Source organism: Leopardus geoffroyi, chromosome A2 (genome assembly GCF_018350155.1).
Source record: "Leopardus geoffroyi isolate Oge1 chromosome A2, O.geoffroyi_Oge1_pat1.0, whole genome shotgun sequence".
Lineage (NCBI taxonomy): Eukaryota > Metazoa > Chordata > Mammalia > Carnivora > Felidae > Leopardus > Leopardus geoffroyi.
The window spans coordinates 148911-165799 of NC_059331.1; the positions used below are offsets into that span (position 1 = coordinate 148911).

A 16889-nucleotide genomic window follows, 5' to 3' on the forward strand; every position below is an offset into this window, starting at 1 on the left:
CCGCGGGCTTCAGTGCCTCGGAGGAGGCTGCAGGGTCTGAGCGCATCTGCGTGCCCACCGCGGGCAGGCGCTGTTCAGGTGCTGGGAAAAGACGTGGGCACAAAACACACAAACTCCCTTCCTCGCCCTTTTGTCGAAAGAAGCAAACAAGTGAGTTACACTGCTTTAGAAGGCAAAGCAGTGCCGTGGAGCAAAACCAAGGCTGGGCGCCCCGGGGGGGCTCCGCCGGTTAGGCGGCCCACTTGGGCTCAGGGCGTGATCTCACGGTCCGTGGGTTCGAGCCCCGCGTCCGGCTCTGTGCTGACAGCTCAGAGCCTGGAGCTTGCTTCGGATTCTGTGTCTCCCTCTCTCTCTGCCCCTCCCCCACTCCAGCTCTGTCTTTGTCTCTCTCCAAAATAAATCAACATGGCAAGACAGAGAGAAAGAAAGAAAGAGAGAAAGACAGGAAGAAAGAAAAAGAAAACCAAGGGTAAGGAGAGGTTGGAGGTGTGGAGAGTTTCCAGTCTGACATGAAGTGGTCACTGAGAAGGTGACATTCACGCAGAGACTTGAAGGAGGTTGGGGGTGGAGGGGGCGGTCTGGGGAGAAGACACAGCAGGCAGAGGCACCGCGGGTACGAAGGGCCTGAGCCTCGAGTGCACCGGGCGTCCGGCAGGAGCAGCGAGGAGGCCCGTGTTGAGTGGAACAGAACGAGCGATGGGGAGAGAGGGAGCGGGCCGTGCAGGGTCCCGGGGGAGGCACCGCGGAGCCCCGGAGGGCCGCGGGCAGAGCTGGCACCTGCTCGAGCCTGTGCTCACCGGCGCCCTCTGGCGGCCGCGGGGAAACAGACCGTGAGCGGGGCTCAGGGGAGGGGGCTGGTCCCGGACGGGTGTGGGGAGGTGGGGGGCTTGGTGGGCGGTGGTGGAGGAGGAAGTAAGAAGCAGGTGGGTCCTGGATCTATTTTAAAACTACAAGCAACAGGGTTTGTGGCACATTTGAGGTAGGGGTGAGGGGACCGGAGGGGTTGGGGACGCTCCCTGTTACTAGGAGGGAACACGCAGGGGAGGGGCAGGCTAGGAGAAGGTCTAGAGCCCAGTTTGGGCACTGTGAGGTGTGGACTCTCCGGTGGACAGCCAGCTACGCGGGTCCAGGCTGTTGGCTCTCTGGGCCACATAACAAATCCCCCTCCCAACACAGTGGCTCAAAAAACACCCACATTTCTTACCTCACAGCTTCTGAAGACAGTCCATAGACAGAGTTGGGTCCTCTGCTCAGGCTGCAGTGCTGCTGTTGGCCAGGGCTGAGGGCTCATCCGGAGGCTCTCCTGGGGAGGGGCCCACGTCCCAGCTCCCGGGGTTGCTGCAGGAACTGTGGCTGTGGGACTGGGGGGCCCACCTCCAGCTGGCTTCTGGCCAGGTGGCCTCCAAGCACGGCTGCTTAGTTTCTCAAAGCCCCAAAGGAAAAAGTCTGCGCAACATGCAGGATGGAACTTATGTTGTTTATAACAGTAACGGGAGCAGGTGTCCCACCCAGGGCCCTGGTTCTTCTTCCCTCTCTCAGCCCATCTCTTCCTGAATCCATTAGATCCTTCTTCAATCACGTATCACGGCCCCCAAATCCACTCGCGTCCCTTCTTCCCCTGCAACCCGTCTTCTGCACGAGAACAAAATGATCTTTTGAAGTCAAAAAGTCACCCCGTACCTGTGTCCTGCTCACAAAACATTCCCCAGGCTCCCACTGTGCCATCCACAAATCCAAACTTCTAACCTTGCCTTTGTTTGGCTGTGAGGGCACAGGCTGCATTTATTGGGCACCTACTACATACCAGCCTCTGTGCAGGTGCAACGACACAGCCCACAAGAAACAGAATGCAAACCACATGTGCAATTTTGAATTTTCTAGCAGCCATGTCAGAAAAAGAAACAAGATCATTTTAATGATACATCTTATTTAACTCAGCATAACCAAAACGTCATCCCGGCATACAAAAGTTGTGCTTGAGACATTTTACATTCTTCTTTCCTGCTAAGGCTTCAGAACCTAGTGTGTCTTGTGCCCACAGCACATCTCAGCTTGGGGTCCGGATGCTCAGCCACGGTCCAGATGCTCGGTGACCACACGTGGCCACTGTGTGGTCAGCACAGATTTAGAGTGCTTTAGAACCAAACCCTTAGTCCTGTGGCAGTCGGTCCCCCAGGGGACACTGCAGAATGTCTAGGGGCACCTTCTGTTGCAAAGACTGGGCGGGAAGGGTGCTCCTGACACTTGAGGGTGTGGGAGCCAGGGATGCTGCAAGGGGAGACTGACGCAGAGGGCTGCAACCAGCATCTGTCCCCACAGATCAGGCCCGCCCACACAGCCAGCACTGACATCCCTGGACAGGATGCTTCCTGCCCTCCAGAAGCCCCACCATGCCCCCTTGCACCCCTCTCCTCCCCTCTACCCTGTAACCACCATGGTGACTTCAAAAGCAGGGCTATATTGTCCCCCCCCCCCTTTTTTTGCTTTACATAAATGGTAGTGCACTGCGTTCCCGTGGGCCCTCTCTCCCTGGACCTAGTGTGTACGATTCATCCTCTTGCTGGGTTCGACTGTAGACCATTCACTCTCATTGCTGGATGTAATATCCCTTGCATGAAGACAGCACACTTTATCTGATGAGCTTCTAGGAGGTTTCCCCTTGAGGCTACTGCAGATAATGCCGTTCCCAACATTCCAGGCGGAGGGCACAGCCTGTGCCAAGGCCCTGGGGAATCGCTGGGCCTTTGTGTCGAAGAGCGAGGAAGCTCTTGTGGCTGGACCAGCATAGCAAGGAGGAGAGGAGGAGAGGGAGGGAAGGGAGGAGGACGGGGTGAGGGGGCAGGTGGTGGACATGGGCTTTTACCCTGAGGGAGGTGGGAGCCCTGAAGGGCCCTGGGCAGAGGAGGGGTGAGGTCAGGTGTAAGAGAAACGAAGTCAAGGCTTCTTTGGACCTGAATCTCCTCAAGAACGGATCTGACCTTAACCCAGACGAGGGGGTCTTATTTCTTTAGTTGTTTATCGCCAGTCTCCCCCACACTCCTCTACGCAACATGCTAGCACACGCACACACAGGCGCACACACAGGAAGAGGCGGTAGGAGTCCAGAGCAGGTGCAGAGCAAACACCTTTGACTTGCGGGTGAAGGGGGCTATCACTGACAGCACCACTGCTGTGGGTCTAAGTCCCCACCATTCCCTTCTGGGACCATCTGGAGGCTGAAAGTGGGGCTGCACCGCCAGGAGGCTGGGTCAGTGACTGGCCTGCTGTTCTCTGTCCCTGGCACACGGGTGGCAGCAGGCCAGGTGTTCATGGGCCGCCCCATCCAGCGTTAGCTGCGGCTCTGGCTCCCCAGTTGCCCTGATCTGTCACTCCCCCAGGGCACTCGCAATTGTCCTCTGTCCTGAGGTCAGCCCCCTGACTCAGACTCACGTGCCTCTGTGGCTGCCTGCCCCTTTGTTCCGAGCGGACTCTAACAAAGAAGACTTGTTCTCCCAAGACAAGAACACAGTGAACCAGGGGAGCCAGGCTCCCCTCCGGTCTCCCTCCAGGAAAGCGGCAGCTCTCCACGTGGGACAGAGCTCTCGTGTTCTGCTGGGTGCCCGGCCGCATGTCTGCCAAGTCTCCATCTTACGGGTGCAAACACTGAGGTTCAGAGGAAGGAAGGGCTGTATTGGGAGGACTGGAGGGCTGGATAGGGGTCCCGGCAGGCTTTCCTGGAGCCTACAAACTCCTACCCAGCCAAGTGCTTTCTCTCCTCTCTGGCTCCATCCATCCCTCTGCTGCAGCCCTCTGCCTTCTTTGCTTTTCTAGAACACACCAGGCAGCTCCAGCCTCAGAGCCTTTGCACTCACTGTACCTTCCACCCGGTACACCCTTTCCCCCATACATGCTTGCTAAGTCTCTGCTCGGACCTCTCCTTGCAAACGTCTTCCTCCGACCACCCAGCTTACCACTCTACCGATCCCTCTTCCTGTTTTTTCTCACAGAATTTATCACTGGCTAACACAGTATCCCATTCTTCCCACTGCACAGCGTTGGGCTGGAGTTGTGAGAAACGGCTGTGCAGCTTGCAAGAGTTTTGTGAGCTGGCTGATGCCATGTGGGTAGTCATGATGGTGGTTTGTTCAGCCACGACGGGATAGCGACACCACAGGAATGAGCATGCGCCACAGAGTTAGGCTTTTTACCCTGTTGCTCCTGCCCCCTCCCCCTTCCATTAGAATGAACGCTCCTCGGGGCAGGGGTCTGCCCACCTTGATTTCTGCTGTCACCCTGGCACCTAGAACAATGCTTGGCATCTAGGAAGCATTCAATAAATACTGGTTGAATTGCGTGACCCTCATCCCTAGCAACCGCTCTCAGACTTTGACATCAGGCCCCCCGTGACAAACCACCCTTCGGCCTGACTCTGGTCTCTGGCACCATTTCGCCAGACTCCGGAAACATCCTCCAACCTTTAGATGACACACTCGAGTTCCCCAGCACCTTGGCCCCAGGGCGGTCAATAAGCCCCCGGCCTCCAGCAACAGGGCTCCTTCTGGCAGAGGGATCCCAGCGCCCCTAGCCGCGATCCCGGCCCCGCGGGGAAGAGAGCAGGAACCCCGCGGCCTCGGACTCCGGTCCCAGAGACGCCCCTCTGTGCACTCATGCCGCGCGCATCTATCGAGCGCCTGCTGCCTCCCGGGTTCCGCGCGCAGATCCCGGGTTCAGGACCTCTCGCTGCCTCCCCGACACTGGCCCCGCGGACGCGCGACCGAGACGTCGGGCCGGTGCCCACCCCAGAGGGCTGGGGGCGGGGGGCGAGCACCGCAGTTCCTCGCGCGACCTCGCACGCAGCCAGGTGCCCACAGCACGCGCCCCTGCCCCCGCGGGTCCGCGGTTGGGAGCCCTGCAGGCGCTGTGCGCGGTGCTTTGTGGGAAACGCCGACCGGGGTCCGCGGCATGCCGGGAGTTGTAGTGCGGCAGCGCGGGGCGAGCGCAGGGCCCGCCGGGACTTGTGGGCGGGACCGGGGCCGGAAGGCAGGATGCGAACGTGCTGCGGGGCCGGGGCGCCGCTGCCGACGACAAGATTCGCGATGTCCCGCTGGCTAAGAAGATCGTCCCCGAGGACGGCGGCGCCGAAAGTGCCCGAGCCCCTGCCCACCCCTGACCCTCGGCGCCGGCCCGATCCGGAACCCTACCCCAACCCTAACCATACTGGGCACCCATAGCCCCTATGGACGGGCCGGGACTCCAGTCTTAGCCTTGGACGCTGAACCCCCTCCCTTCCCAGAAGCCCCAAAGCCAGCTCGGTCCACCCAGGCCCCTGTCGCAGACACCCGGGCACAGTCCTGCAACCTCAGTTCCCACCTTCCTCGCAGAACCACCTCCATGCTCTGAACTTGGCCCCGCCTCATCACTCAGACATAACTGCTAGACTCCCATCCGTGCCATCCGTGGCCTAACTCATGTCGCAGGTGCAGACGCCTGAAAGAAGCTTCCTGGGCAAGAGACCTCTGAAGGGCTCTGGTGTGAGCGCCGATTGTGACCCCCGGCCTCAGCCTAACCCTAAGCCCGGCCTCAATCCCTACCCCTCCACCACCGTCACCCATCCAGCATTTCCCAACCTCTAAAGTTCCCAGCACTGCTGGCATTGGGGCTCGATTGTTCTCTGGGCCCCGTGGGGGGGGTTGAGCAGTAGCAGCCCCCATCGCCATGCCAGGAGCACCCCCCCACCCCCGACAACCACCTGCCTCTGCTACATATCACCCAGGATCACCAGGGTAAGAACCACTATCCTAGTGTGATAAAACACCAGGGGTTCCCAGGTCTTAGCCTGCAGGTAGGTGGAGGAGAGGGGAGCTACCCACCTAACCAAAGGACATTTCCATTCTGTGCCCAAGACAGGCCACAAACCCAGCCTGAGGACAGAGCCCCCTGCCCACTAGAACACACAGCTCACTTAAATGCTCCAGCAACCATGTTGAAAAAAACACAGTGAAAAAGGGACATAAATAGCATCTGGCTGGCTCAGTCAGGGGAGCATGCAACTCTTGTTCTAGGGTTGTGAGTTTGAGCCCCACATTGGTGGAAAGATTACTTAAAAAAAAGTCTTAGGGCGCCTGGGCAGCTTAGTTGGTTAAGCCTCCAACTCTGATTTCAGATCAGGTCATGATCTCTTGAGGCCAAGTGTGGCGGGCTCCGCTGGGCGTAGATCCTGCTTAAGAGTCTCTCTCTCCCTCTGCCTCTGCCCCTCCCCAGCTCATGCTCTATAAATCAATAAATCAATACATAACTTTCTAAAAAGTAGCATAGGGGCACCTGGGTGGCTCAGTTGGTTAAGCGTCCGACTTCCTTAAGCTCAGGTCATGATCTCACAGTTCATGAGTTTGAGCCCCGCATCAGGCTCTCTGCTGTCAGCATGGAGCCTGCCTCTGATGCTCTGTCCCTGTCTTTCTGCCCCTGCTCTGCTCACTCTCTCTCTTTCAAAAATGAATAAGCCTTTTTTTATTTAAGTTTATTTCTCTTGAGAAAGAGGGAGAGCACACTCGAGCGGGGGAAAGGCAGAGAGAGGGCAAGAAAGAATCCCAAGCAGCCTCCTCGATGTCAGTGCAGGGCTCCAGCCCACGAACCAGGAGATCATGACCTGAGCCGAAAGCAAGAGTCAGACACAACTGACCGAGCCGCCCGGTGCCCCCAAAATAAATAATTTTTTTTTTAACTTTAAGGGGCACCTGGGTGGTTCAGTCAGCTAAGTGTCAGCTTTCGGGTCAGGTTATGATCTCACGGTTCATGAGTTCGAGCCTCGAATCAGGCCCTCTGCTGTCAGCGTGGAGCCTGCTTTGGATCCTCTGTCTCCCTCTCTCTCTGCACCTTCTCCACTCGCATTCTCCCTCTCTCTCTCTCAAAAATAAACATTTTGAGGGGCGCCTGGGTGGCGCAGTCGGTTGGGCGTCCGACTTCAGCCAGGTCACGATCTCGCGGTCCGTGAGTTCGAGCCCCGCGTCGGGCTCTGGGCTGATGGCTCGGAGCCTGGAGCCTGTTTCCGATTCTGTGTCTCCCTCTCTCTCCGCCCCTCCCCCGTTCATGCTCTCTCTCTCTCTGTCCCCCAAAAAATAAATAAACGTTGAAAAAAAAAATTTTAAAAAAAAAATAAAATAAAATAAACATTTTGATAAATAAAAAATTAAAAGGTAGCATAAATAAAATGAGTTTTATAGAATGTAAGATAAAATGTATTTTATATATAGTATATTCAAAGTACAGTTGTTTCAATATGTAATCAATATTTAAAAAAAATTTTAACATTTATTTTTGAGGCAGAGAGAGACAGAGCATGAACAGGGGAGGGTCAGAGAGAGAGGGAGACACAGAATCCGAAACAGGCTCCAGGCTCTGAGCCGTCCGCACAGAGCCCGATGTGGGGCTCGAACCCACGGACCGTGAGATCATGATCTGAGCTGAAGTCAGACGCTTAACCAACTGAGCCACCCAGGCGTCCCTCAACATATAATAGATATTAGGATGTGTGACATTCTTCATACTAAATCCTCAAAGTTTGCTCTGTATTTTCCACTTACGTGCATTTTACATTTAATTTTCATTGGATGTTTTCCATCTATAAGATTTAACAAAATTGCAGGTGAAAAAGCTGATTCACAAAGCCAAGTTGTTCCAAACATACTTAAAAGTTTTCCAGTAATCGAGTCAAGTATCTGCTTGTAAGTTGAAACTTTAATTCAGAATTATATTTCGGGTGGTCAGTAGGGACAAGTCACTGGCAGTGCTGCCCCGGCCTCCGTTCACGGTGTGGCCCAAAGCCGTCACTTTGCCAGCCCGGCCCTCCGGTGGTTGCTGGGCCAGGCTGATGTAGCACGTGGCTGGAATCACCCAGCCACGGACCGGGTGACCCATGGGCAGATGCTTCTGAACGATGTGAATTTACCACCACATCTGCGTGGATGGATATGGGCACGGATGGGGAAAGGATGGCCCAGCGCCTCACCGCCTCACGGAAAAGCCAAAGAGTCACCAGCACTGCATCTTTCTGGGGCACAGCAGTGACTGCCTCGTCAGGCACAGCTGGTCCCCAGTCCGTGACTGCTGTAGTCGGCACGGTCAGCCCGAGGGGAGAATGGTGAGGGCACTCAGTCGGGGCAGGACAAATGAGCGGGTGTCCACATGACGGGCATGCGCACAGGTAGACGCACAGGCGATGGGCAGATGGATGGACAGACGGTCAAGGAGTGGAGAGATAGACGGATGGACAGTGGTGGATGACACACGGACAGATGGGCAGCTCCCTGGTTAGACTGACAGGACTGGCCCCAGAACTCCACCCTGGTCTGCCCCCTGCCCTGGGGGGCATCTGGGAGGGGCGCTGACTCACCTGCAGTTCTGGCCCCAGGCGTCGTGCAGAACAGGACTGCCGGCATCCGTGGCCTGTGCAAGAGGCTGGGCCCCCCCAACTACAGCTTTGTCTTCCACCTGTCCCGCATGGAGCTGAGCAAAATGGCGGCCCGGGGCCCCAGACAAAGTCAGGACCAGCATGGCAAACCCTTTGGACAAACCCTTGACCCTCCTGCGTCCCACGTGTCTACCCGCCTGCCTCCAGGGACACCCACGTTGACCTCTGATGCTCACTGTCTTCTCACTGGCGCATCACCCTGGGCCACCCTTCCCCTTCAGCACCTCCCCTGTTCTCCTGGAGCTCCTGGTCACCCTTTTGACCTCCCCCCACCCCCAGCACAATCACCTGCCCTGCAGCCCGGTGCCCACAACAAGCTCGGTGGTGGGTCCCCAAGGTGTCCCACAGCCCTTCGGGTGGGGCCCCCATCAGCAAGAAGCCGCTGCTAGAGGACAGCATAGCCTGACTTAGCAACAGGGCCTGAGGTCAGGGGTTACAGTTCTGGGAGCCCTGGCCCCACCAACTCCTGCTCAGGTCCCCCAGCCTCGGGGTGATGGAGCCAGCACCCCAAAATCAGCTGTCACCAAGATGTGCCTTCCGGCTCCTCAGGGCCTAAGGATCCTCAGGGCACCCCCAACCTTGCCTATTCAACTCCCTCAGCGCTACCCCAGCCTGAGGCCCCCCTGGTGGGGGGACCCGCCACAGTCCCCAGGGACACCGGGCCCAGCTGCGGGGCCTTTGCAAACTACCCCAACCCCACCCCGCGCTGGGTGCCTCTGTTCAGTCTGAATCAGAGATCACAGCCCAAAGCCTCTGCCCCCTTGATGCTCATGACAACTTAAATCTCAGGTCCTCAGACAGGCCCCAAGGGGTCAGGAAGGGTGTAGACCCCCGGGTCTAACAGCCCTGCCTGTGACAGCTACCTGGCCACCACCAGTTTGGGACTGAGCTTCACAGAAAGAGACTCATGCAGTGTGGTCCTTCATGAGCATTCAGTGTTCATTATTTACTTGGGGCTCTGGGGGTCATCCCTCCTGCCATGCTCCCTTGGTTAGCTCAGCCAGGCAACTTCAGGGCAATTTTGCCAGCCCTCCAGAGCCTTCTGTGTGGGTCTTTATTAAAGAATCATTCACAGCCTCCATAGCCTTCTCCACCATCGCTGAGACCCACAGAAGCAGAGAGTGACCACAGGAGGGGGGGGGGGGGGGGGCATGTCCTAGGTCTGGGGTCCTCCAGCACCAGAGCTACATGAAGGACCCCAGAAGACCCTGCCCTCATGGCTCCAGTCCACGTCAAAGAAAGAGCCGTGAGCCCCCAAATGAGTGGAGCTGGGCCCACCGGGCCCAGCCCTGGTGGGAAGGGTGTCCCTGAAGAGAATGGGCATCTCTGGGGGGCTGGGCAAGTGTTCTCCCCTGGATACCCTCTGAGGAAGCCACCCCCCCCCCCCCCCCCAGAGAACTGCTGCTGTCATAGGAAGGTAGAGTCCAGGATGACAAGTCTTGGGCGGGGGGAGGCTGGGACCCTCCATGGGAAGGAGGTTTCCTGCCAAGGCCCCTGAGGACTTCATCCTGGGCGGGGACAATGCCGGGAAGGAGGGGGGGATCTGCAGGCAGGCACTGCAGGAAGCTCAGGTTGGGGGGGCGGGGGATGTAGGGGAGGACCTTAGTCCCCACCCAGGCGGCTCCATGGGCTCAGTCTCCTAACAATGAGACCAGATATCCCAGATGCAGGCGCGAAATGCCGTTCAGTCCCCTCCGGTGTTGGTCCTGGGCTCCCAGAGGTCCCCCCGCTCTCCCCAGGGTCCACCTCGACCCTCTCTCCAGGCCCTGTCCCGTCCCTCTTCCCCCCTCTTCCCCCCCTCCCCTCCCCCCACCCCAGGTTCCAGCTCCTCCTCACCTCTGCCCAGAACCCTCTTAATCTGATCAGCCCATACCAGCGGTGATTAGAGCTGTGAGTGTCCTTGAGCGTGAGGGTCTGTCATCCACACAGGTAGAGCGTTTGGGGCTTGGAATGAGCACCATGGAGCACTGGTGATGGGTGGGGAGGCATAGCCCAGAGAGCTGGGTCACACCCTACAAGAGGCCTCAGCAGGGACGGAAGCAGGAAGCAGGGTCAGGGGCTGGGAAGAGGCCCGTTCACCGGGCCCACTGCCCCCTGCCCGGGTTAAGAGCCCAGCTTCCCGAGAAAGGCCCGCACCTCCGGCCTGGGGAGGGCCGCACCTTGGAGTCCACCTTCCTGTGCCGCTTTCCCGGCACCAGGCTCGAGGGGGATGGGACCAAGGAAGACAGGCCTCAGCTCACACAGACGCCTCAGTTTCCCCCCTGTGCCACCAGCCCCCGCTCTTGCGCCTCGGTTGCTGCCTCTGGCAATTGAGACACCGAGAGGACACAGGCGCAGGGCTAGCGGCCCATCGACCCCTCATTGCCGGGGAAACTGAAGCTGCTTGGGAAAGACTCTGGGGAGGCAACCTTTGGGCAGAGATGGCACAGGGTGAGGGCACAGCCACGCCAAGGCCCTGAGGCTGCCCGACCCTGCAAGGCTCCCGGCAAGTGAGGATTCTTCCCTTTATGCCACAGGCAGCCTCGCGGTGTGAGTCACCGTGAGCAGAGAGGTGTCACTCTGGGTGCTGGTGATGCATGGCCACAAAGGACAAAGAAGCGAGGCCAGGCTGAGAGGCAAGAGGAAACCGTGGACGGATTTCTCAGGACTCACTGGTGACAGCCGTGAGTGGGGAGCCTGGCCAGAGTCCCTTCCCAGGCCTCCCTGTGGATCTCAGCACCCGTGTGGAACACAGCAGGGAGGTCCCACACTCCCAAGGGCCAGAGCTGTCTTACCTGAGGGCAGACAAGCTCAGAGGCGGCCGCGGTACCTGTCTCAGCTCCATCACCCCCAGGAGGCCCTCCCGTCTCAGAGAACACAACCCCTAGGAGACCCCCACCACCCCAAAATCCTCACCCTGAAGGACCCCTCTTTCAGGAGGCCCCACCCCAGAAACCGCCCCCCCAGGAGCCCACCCCAGAGACTCTGGCCGCCAGGAGGCCACCTCCCACCCGCCCATCTCTGCGCTTCCCGGAGGTAAGGAGGCTCCGCTCCACCCCCGCCCCCGCTCAGCCTCCCCCGGCCTGGTTCTGATTTCCATTCGGTTGACCTCAACTGCCACCCCTCTCTGGCCTCCAGCCTCCAATCTTCCGGTCTCCCAAACTGGAGTGCGCTCCTACCTTCCCGCTCCCTCTGTTCTGACTTCGGCCGCGAGGTCCCCCCGCCCCCCATCTCTGGCCCCGGGCCTCGGCCTCGCAGCGCCGCCCGCGTCGCCTCCAGGGTCGGGGGTCAGGACGGGAAACCCCCTCGGGAAACCCCCAGGGACTCGCTGGAGGAGGGGGCGGCGGGAAGGAGCCGGGTCACCACTATTTAAGCCAGTCCTGTTGGGCGGGGGAAAGAGCCGGACCGGCATGGACCAGAGCCTCGGCCTCCTACTCCCCTTCTTCCTGGGGCTCCTCCATCGAGGCCTCGGTCAGCAAGGGAAGGGACCCCGTTAGGGGAACGAGTTTGGGGCGGGGGGGGGGGGTGCTGGCACAGGGAGGACTCGAGCAGGGCGGCGGGGAGGCCGCTGAAGACCCTAAGGCGGGGACAAGGGGGTCCGCCGCCGCCGGGGTGGGGGTGGGGTCAGGGCTGAGAGCGCCGCCGTCTGCCCGCAGGTGGGCCCCTGGAGGTGGAGCCCCCAGACCCGGTGGTGGCGGTGTCCTTGGGCGGGTCGCGGCAGCTCACCTGCCGGCTGGCCTGCGCCGGCCACCGGGCGCCCTCGGTGCAGTGGCGCGGCCTGGACACCAGCCTGGGCGCCGTGCGGTCGGACGCAGGCCGCAGCGTCCTCACCGTGCACAACGCCTCCCTGTCGGCGGCGGGCCCGCGCGTGTGCGTGGGCTCCTGCGGGGACCTGACCTTCCAGCGGACCGTGCAGCTCCTGGTGTTCGGTGAGCTCCCAACCCCCCCCCCCCCCCCTGCCGCCCTCGCACTTTCCGCGGCCCAGCAGCCCTGCCCTGCCTCGGTCCGATACCGCGTTTTCCTGGGCGCCCTCCCAGATTGCCCAGCCCGCCCCCCACCCCGATCAAAGACTGCCCCAGCTCAGCCTGAGTCACTCAGCAACCCACTCCCCGCCCTCCTCACCCCCGCCCAGTGCCCCTCCTGACTCCCGCCCCTTCTGCTCTGCTCTCCTCACCCCCCACCCCGCCCCTCCTGACTCCCGCGCCTTCTGCTCCGCTCTCCTCACCCCCCACCCCGCCCCTCCTGACTCCCGCGCCTTCTGCTCCGCTCTCCTCACCCCCCACCCCGCCCCTCCTGACTCCCGCCCCTTCTGCTCTTCCCTCCTCACCCCCCCACCCCGCCCCTCCTGACTCCCGCCCCTTCTGCTCTTCCCTCCTCACCCCCCCACCCCGCCCCTCCTGACTCCCGCCCCTTCTGCTCTGCCCTCCTCACCCCCCACCCCGCCCCTCCTGACTCCCGCCCCTTCTGCTCTGCCCTCCTCACCGCCCACCTCGCCCCTCCTGACTCCCGCGCCTTCTGCTCTGCCCTCCTCACCCCCCACCCCGCCCCTCCTGACTCCCGCCCCTTCTGCTCTGCCCTCCTCACCCCCCACCCCGCCCCTCCTGACTCCCGCCCCTTCTGCTCTGCCCTCCTCACCCCCCACCCCGCCCCTCCTGACTCCCGTGCCTTCTGCTCTGCTCTCCTCACCCCCCACCCCGCCCCTCCTGACTCCCGCCCCTTCTGCTCTGCCCTCCTCACCCCCCACCCCGCCCCTCCTGACTCCTGCGCCTTCTGCTCTGCTCTCCTCTTCAGCATCTTGCACTCTGGACACACGAGCTGTGGCCGCTGGGCCTTCCCCTCACCCTGTGCACCACTCACCCCTTGGCCCTGCCCTCAAGTCTCCTCCTCAGGGCCCAGTGCTGACCTACGGGCTAAGCCCACCTGGCCCCAACCCTCTGTCCATTCTGCAGCGTTCCCAGCCCAGCTGACTGTCTCCCCAGTAGCCCTGGTGGCCAAGCAGGACCGAGAGGTAGCCTGCACAGCCCACAATGTCACGCCCGTCAGTCCCGAGGCCCTCTCCTTGTCCCTGCTCCTGGGGGACCGAGAACTGGAGGGGGTGCAGGCCCTGGGCCGGGATGTGGAGGAGGAGCCCCAGCAAGGTGAGGACCTGCTGTTCCGAGTGACAGAGCGCTGGCTGTTGCCCCCCCTGGGGACCCCCACCCCACCCACCCTCCACTGCCAGGCAACCATGAAGCTGCCTGGCTTGGAGCTGAGCCACCACCAGCCCATCCCAGGTGAGTCTTCGGGGTTCTGGACGGCCTGCACTCGGTGTCCCCAGGAAGTAGGTGAAGTCACCCAGCTCCTATGTGCCTTGATGAGTGCTGCCCGGGGGGCTCTTCTGGAATCCTGGCTCCATCCCTCACCTGCTGTGTCCCCGTGTGGACCGGTCACAATTCCCACAGCAGGTGGGGCTATCAAATGCCACCAGAGTGACGTTCCCTACTCATCTATTCAGTCATTCAACAGATTTATTGAGCACCTACCCTGTGTCGGACCCCCTGAGATCCTGTCCTACTTTGCCCACAGTCCTCCAGGGCTCCTACCTCCCTCAGGGTAAAAAAAAAAAAAAAAAAAAAAAAAAGAAACAACCAATCCTCCTTCATCCACGGGGCCTTGAATGACCTGCTGTCACCTCCTCCCTCTTCCTCCATCACCCTGCTCCAGCCACATGAGCCTCCCAGCTGCTCCTCCAACAGGCCAGATGCAGTCCTGCCTCAGGACCTTTACACATGCTCCAGCCTCCACTGGGAATGCTCTTCCCCCAGCTCTGTCCATTGCTCCATCACTCACTTTCCTCGGGTTGCCTTCCCAGTGAGGCTTTACACCTGTCTGAAGGGTCAAAGCACCGTTACTGTCCCTTACACATGTATGTGTACACACGCGAGCCATGTGACTTCTCTTATTGTATATTCTTTGACACGTTTTATCAATATCTGGCATCCTGGATTTTCTCTTCATTTTTTCCCCATTGTCTGTCTCCCCTACTGTTGGCTTCGCTGAGATAGGAATATGTTTTATTCACGGCTACGTCCCCAGTGGCTAAAACAGTGCCCAACACATAGTAAGTACTCAACAGATACATTCCAAATGAGTGGATGGGTAGACGGAAGGACAGACGAAATCACGGTGCCTGGCACGTGGTAGGTACGCAGTAAATACTTGCTGAATGAATGAACAAATGAAAACATTTGGCTTGGGGCTAAGAACACAGCAGGTGCTCAGTTCGCATCAGACGTTATTAACTTAACAACGTGTCTAATGTGGGAGGGGCCCTGCCCACATCATGAAGCCCCTGGCAGGCTCTCCTTAAAAAAGCACAAATCCATTCTCCAGCAGGGCACCCTGAAACTCATGTTACTGCACTTGGGGTCATCGGGGTGGGGGTGGGTCAAGGGAGCTCCCCGGGAGGGTGGGGTCGATTGGAAGGGGTGGGGTGCAGGGAAGGGGTGGTGGGAGAGCACACAGAGAGGCCGCTGGATCTGAAAGGTACTTTCTGGTAAGATGTACAAACCCCTCCTGGGGCTCAGCCTCCCATCTCCAGCACAAAGGATGAGCAGAGAGCCCCGGCACCCTTCGCTTTGTCAGGGAGCACCTCCCCTCTGTCCACCTACTAGCCCTGTAATTTATAAAAGCCAGTACTCACCAAGCCCCCACTCTGATTGCTCTCCATGGCACCCCTAGGATGGGTGGCTCTCACCCCCTTTACCGCTGAGGAAATTGAGGTGCAGAGGTTCAGATGCTTACTCAGAGTGGGGAGAGGACCAAGACAGGCCCTGGCCCCACTCCTACCCACTGGGGATACCCTTCGATTTGCCCAAGTGGCCCAGGATGGGGCCCCAGGGTCAAACCCTGTGGTCTAAATGGAGAGGCAGGCAGGAGAAGGGGCCTGGGGCAGGAGAAAAAACAACCCCCCTGTTTTCCAGTCCTGCATAGGCTGACCTCCCGGGAGCCCCCTGTAACGACCTCCCCCAAGGCCACCCCAGGGCTGAGCTCCACCCACAGCCCCAGGAGTCCTGGGCCCCCGCCTGGGAACAGCTCCACCACGCCCTGTCGCCCTGAGATCCACCGGTCACCAGCACCAGGGGGTCTGGAGCTACTCTGTGAGGCAGCCTGTGGCCCCGGTATGTCAGCGAGCTGGACCCAGGCCCCCGGGGGTCTTGAAGCCTACGAGAGGCAGGAGGCTGGGGCCCTGGCTCGGCTGAGCGTGCTGTGGGCCAGGTGCAACCCTGAAGGCTGGTTTCAGTGTCGCCTGGACCCGGGGGGACAGATGGCCAGCCTCTACCTGGTCCCTGAAGTCTGTGAGTTCTGGGGGCTAGGGAGGGGGCTGGGGGAGCCTCAGAGGGAGGAAAGCCTTGCATCAAGACCTTAGACAAGGAATGGTCCCGCCCGGCTTCAATTGCCCAAACTGTCCAGTGGGCTTCCCGAATGTAAGATCACGCTTACCTGGCAGGGCGAGGACTGTAAATCTAAGGGACTGTGTAGATTTCACAGCACTTTGTAAACTCTAAACTTCATAGCCTACAACAGCCTATAGAATAGAATACAGCCACTTAGGTCATTTCAAATTTTCTAGTAGCCACATTCAGAACTATAAATGAGACATCTTACATTCTCTTCTCCTTTTTTCAAACTAAGTCCTCAAGACGTGCTGTGGATTTTACGCTGACCTCACTTCCCATTCAGACATGCCGTATTTCAAACACAGGCGTGGGGGGCGGTCACCTCACCGAACAGCCCGTTTCTAACTACAAGGTCCTATGTGCCTTTCAAAAGATTCACTCCAAAACCTTTGGAGAGTCTAGCAGCTTTTGGACATTTCAAAAGATATTCTAAACCGTGAAGTCCTTTGTAAAGTTTCAGGGAACCCAGCAAATGTGGAGGCCCCTAGCAGATTCTACTAAGCTTCTCCCCCAAACCCGCCAAGAGGCGTTCAGAGCTCCCGACACTTCCTTCTCTAGGTCCCCCAACGACATCCGCAGCCCTGTGGCCGGGCAGCTTGGTGCTGGGGCTGCTCTTCCTGGCGTTCCTCACCCATCGCCTGTGGAGACGCTGCAGGCCTGCTGGCTGACCACCAAACCCCAGCAGACCCTCTGGGCCCCTGCCCCACGCAGACTGGATTGAGGAGGACCGGCCTGAAATGGCCTTCCTTGCCTTCCACTCAGTTGCAAACAGAGGACATCTGCAGGGTTCTGGATCTACACGGTGGAGAGCCGACCATGACCTGCTAACTCTGATGGCCAACATCTGAGTTTCCCCTCAGTGGGACCCCTGGGGCCCCACCTCCCAATGGGCCAGAGCTAGGGAATAAAGGGCGTGTGGTCTGACCTCAGTGGTGTCTGTGGTGTTTCGGGGATGCCAGAATCTCCTACCCAGCCCCAGCGACCCTCTGCGCTGGGGGGCTCCCTGAGAGGTGGGGATGGACAGG

At 59.5% G+C, this 16889-nt stretch overlaps 1 protein-coding gene and 1 long non-coding RNA gene across 3 annotated transcripts; both read left to right on the forward strand.

The window, feature by feature from the left end:
• Positions 1-3525: 3525 nt before the first annotated feature.
• On the forward strand, positions 3526-4342 carry LOC123604942. The gene is made up of 2 exons (XR_006715528.1): positions 3526-3633; positions 4033-4342. It is a non-coding gene; the product is annotated as an uncharacterized LOC123604942 (long non-coding RNA).
• Positions 4343-11614: 7272 nt separating this feature from the next.
• On the forward strand, positions 11615-16788 carry MADCAM1 (mucosal vascular addressin cell adhesion molecule 1). 2 transcript variants are annotated; one of them, XM_045491100.1, is made up of 5 exons: positions 11615-11896; positions 12082-12354; positions 13375-13563; positions 15388-15762; positions 16423-16788. In XM_045491100.1, the coding sequence occupies exons 1-5, from the start codon at positions 11836-11838 to the stop codon at positions 16530-16532; spliced, it is 1008 nt and encodes a 335-aa protein (XP_045347056.1). In that variant the 5' UTR covers positions 11615-11835; the 3' UTR covers positions 16533-16788. The 2 variants fall into 2 exon arrangements, with proteins under 2 accessions (XP_045347056.1, XP_045347055.1); XM_045491099.1 differs by having other exon boundaries at positions 11616-11896; positions 13375-13698.
• Positions 16789-16889: the final 101 nt, after the last annotated feature.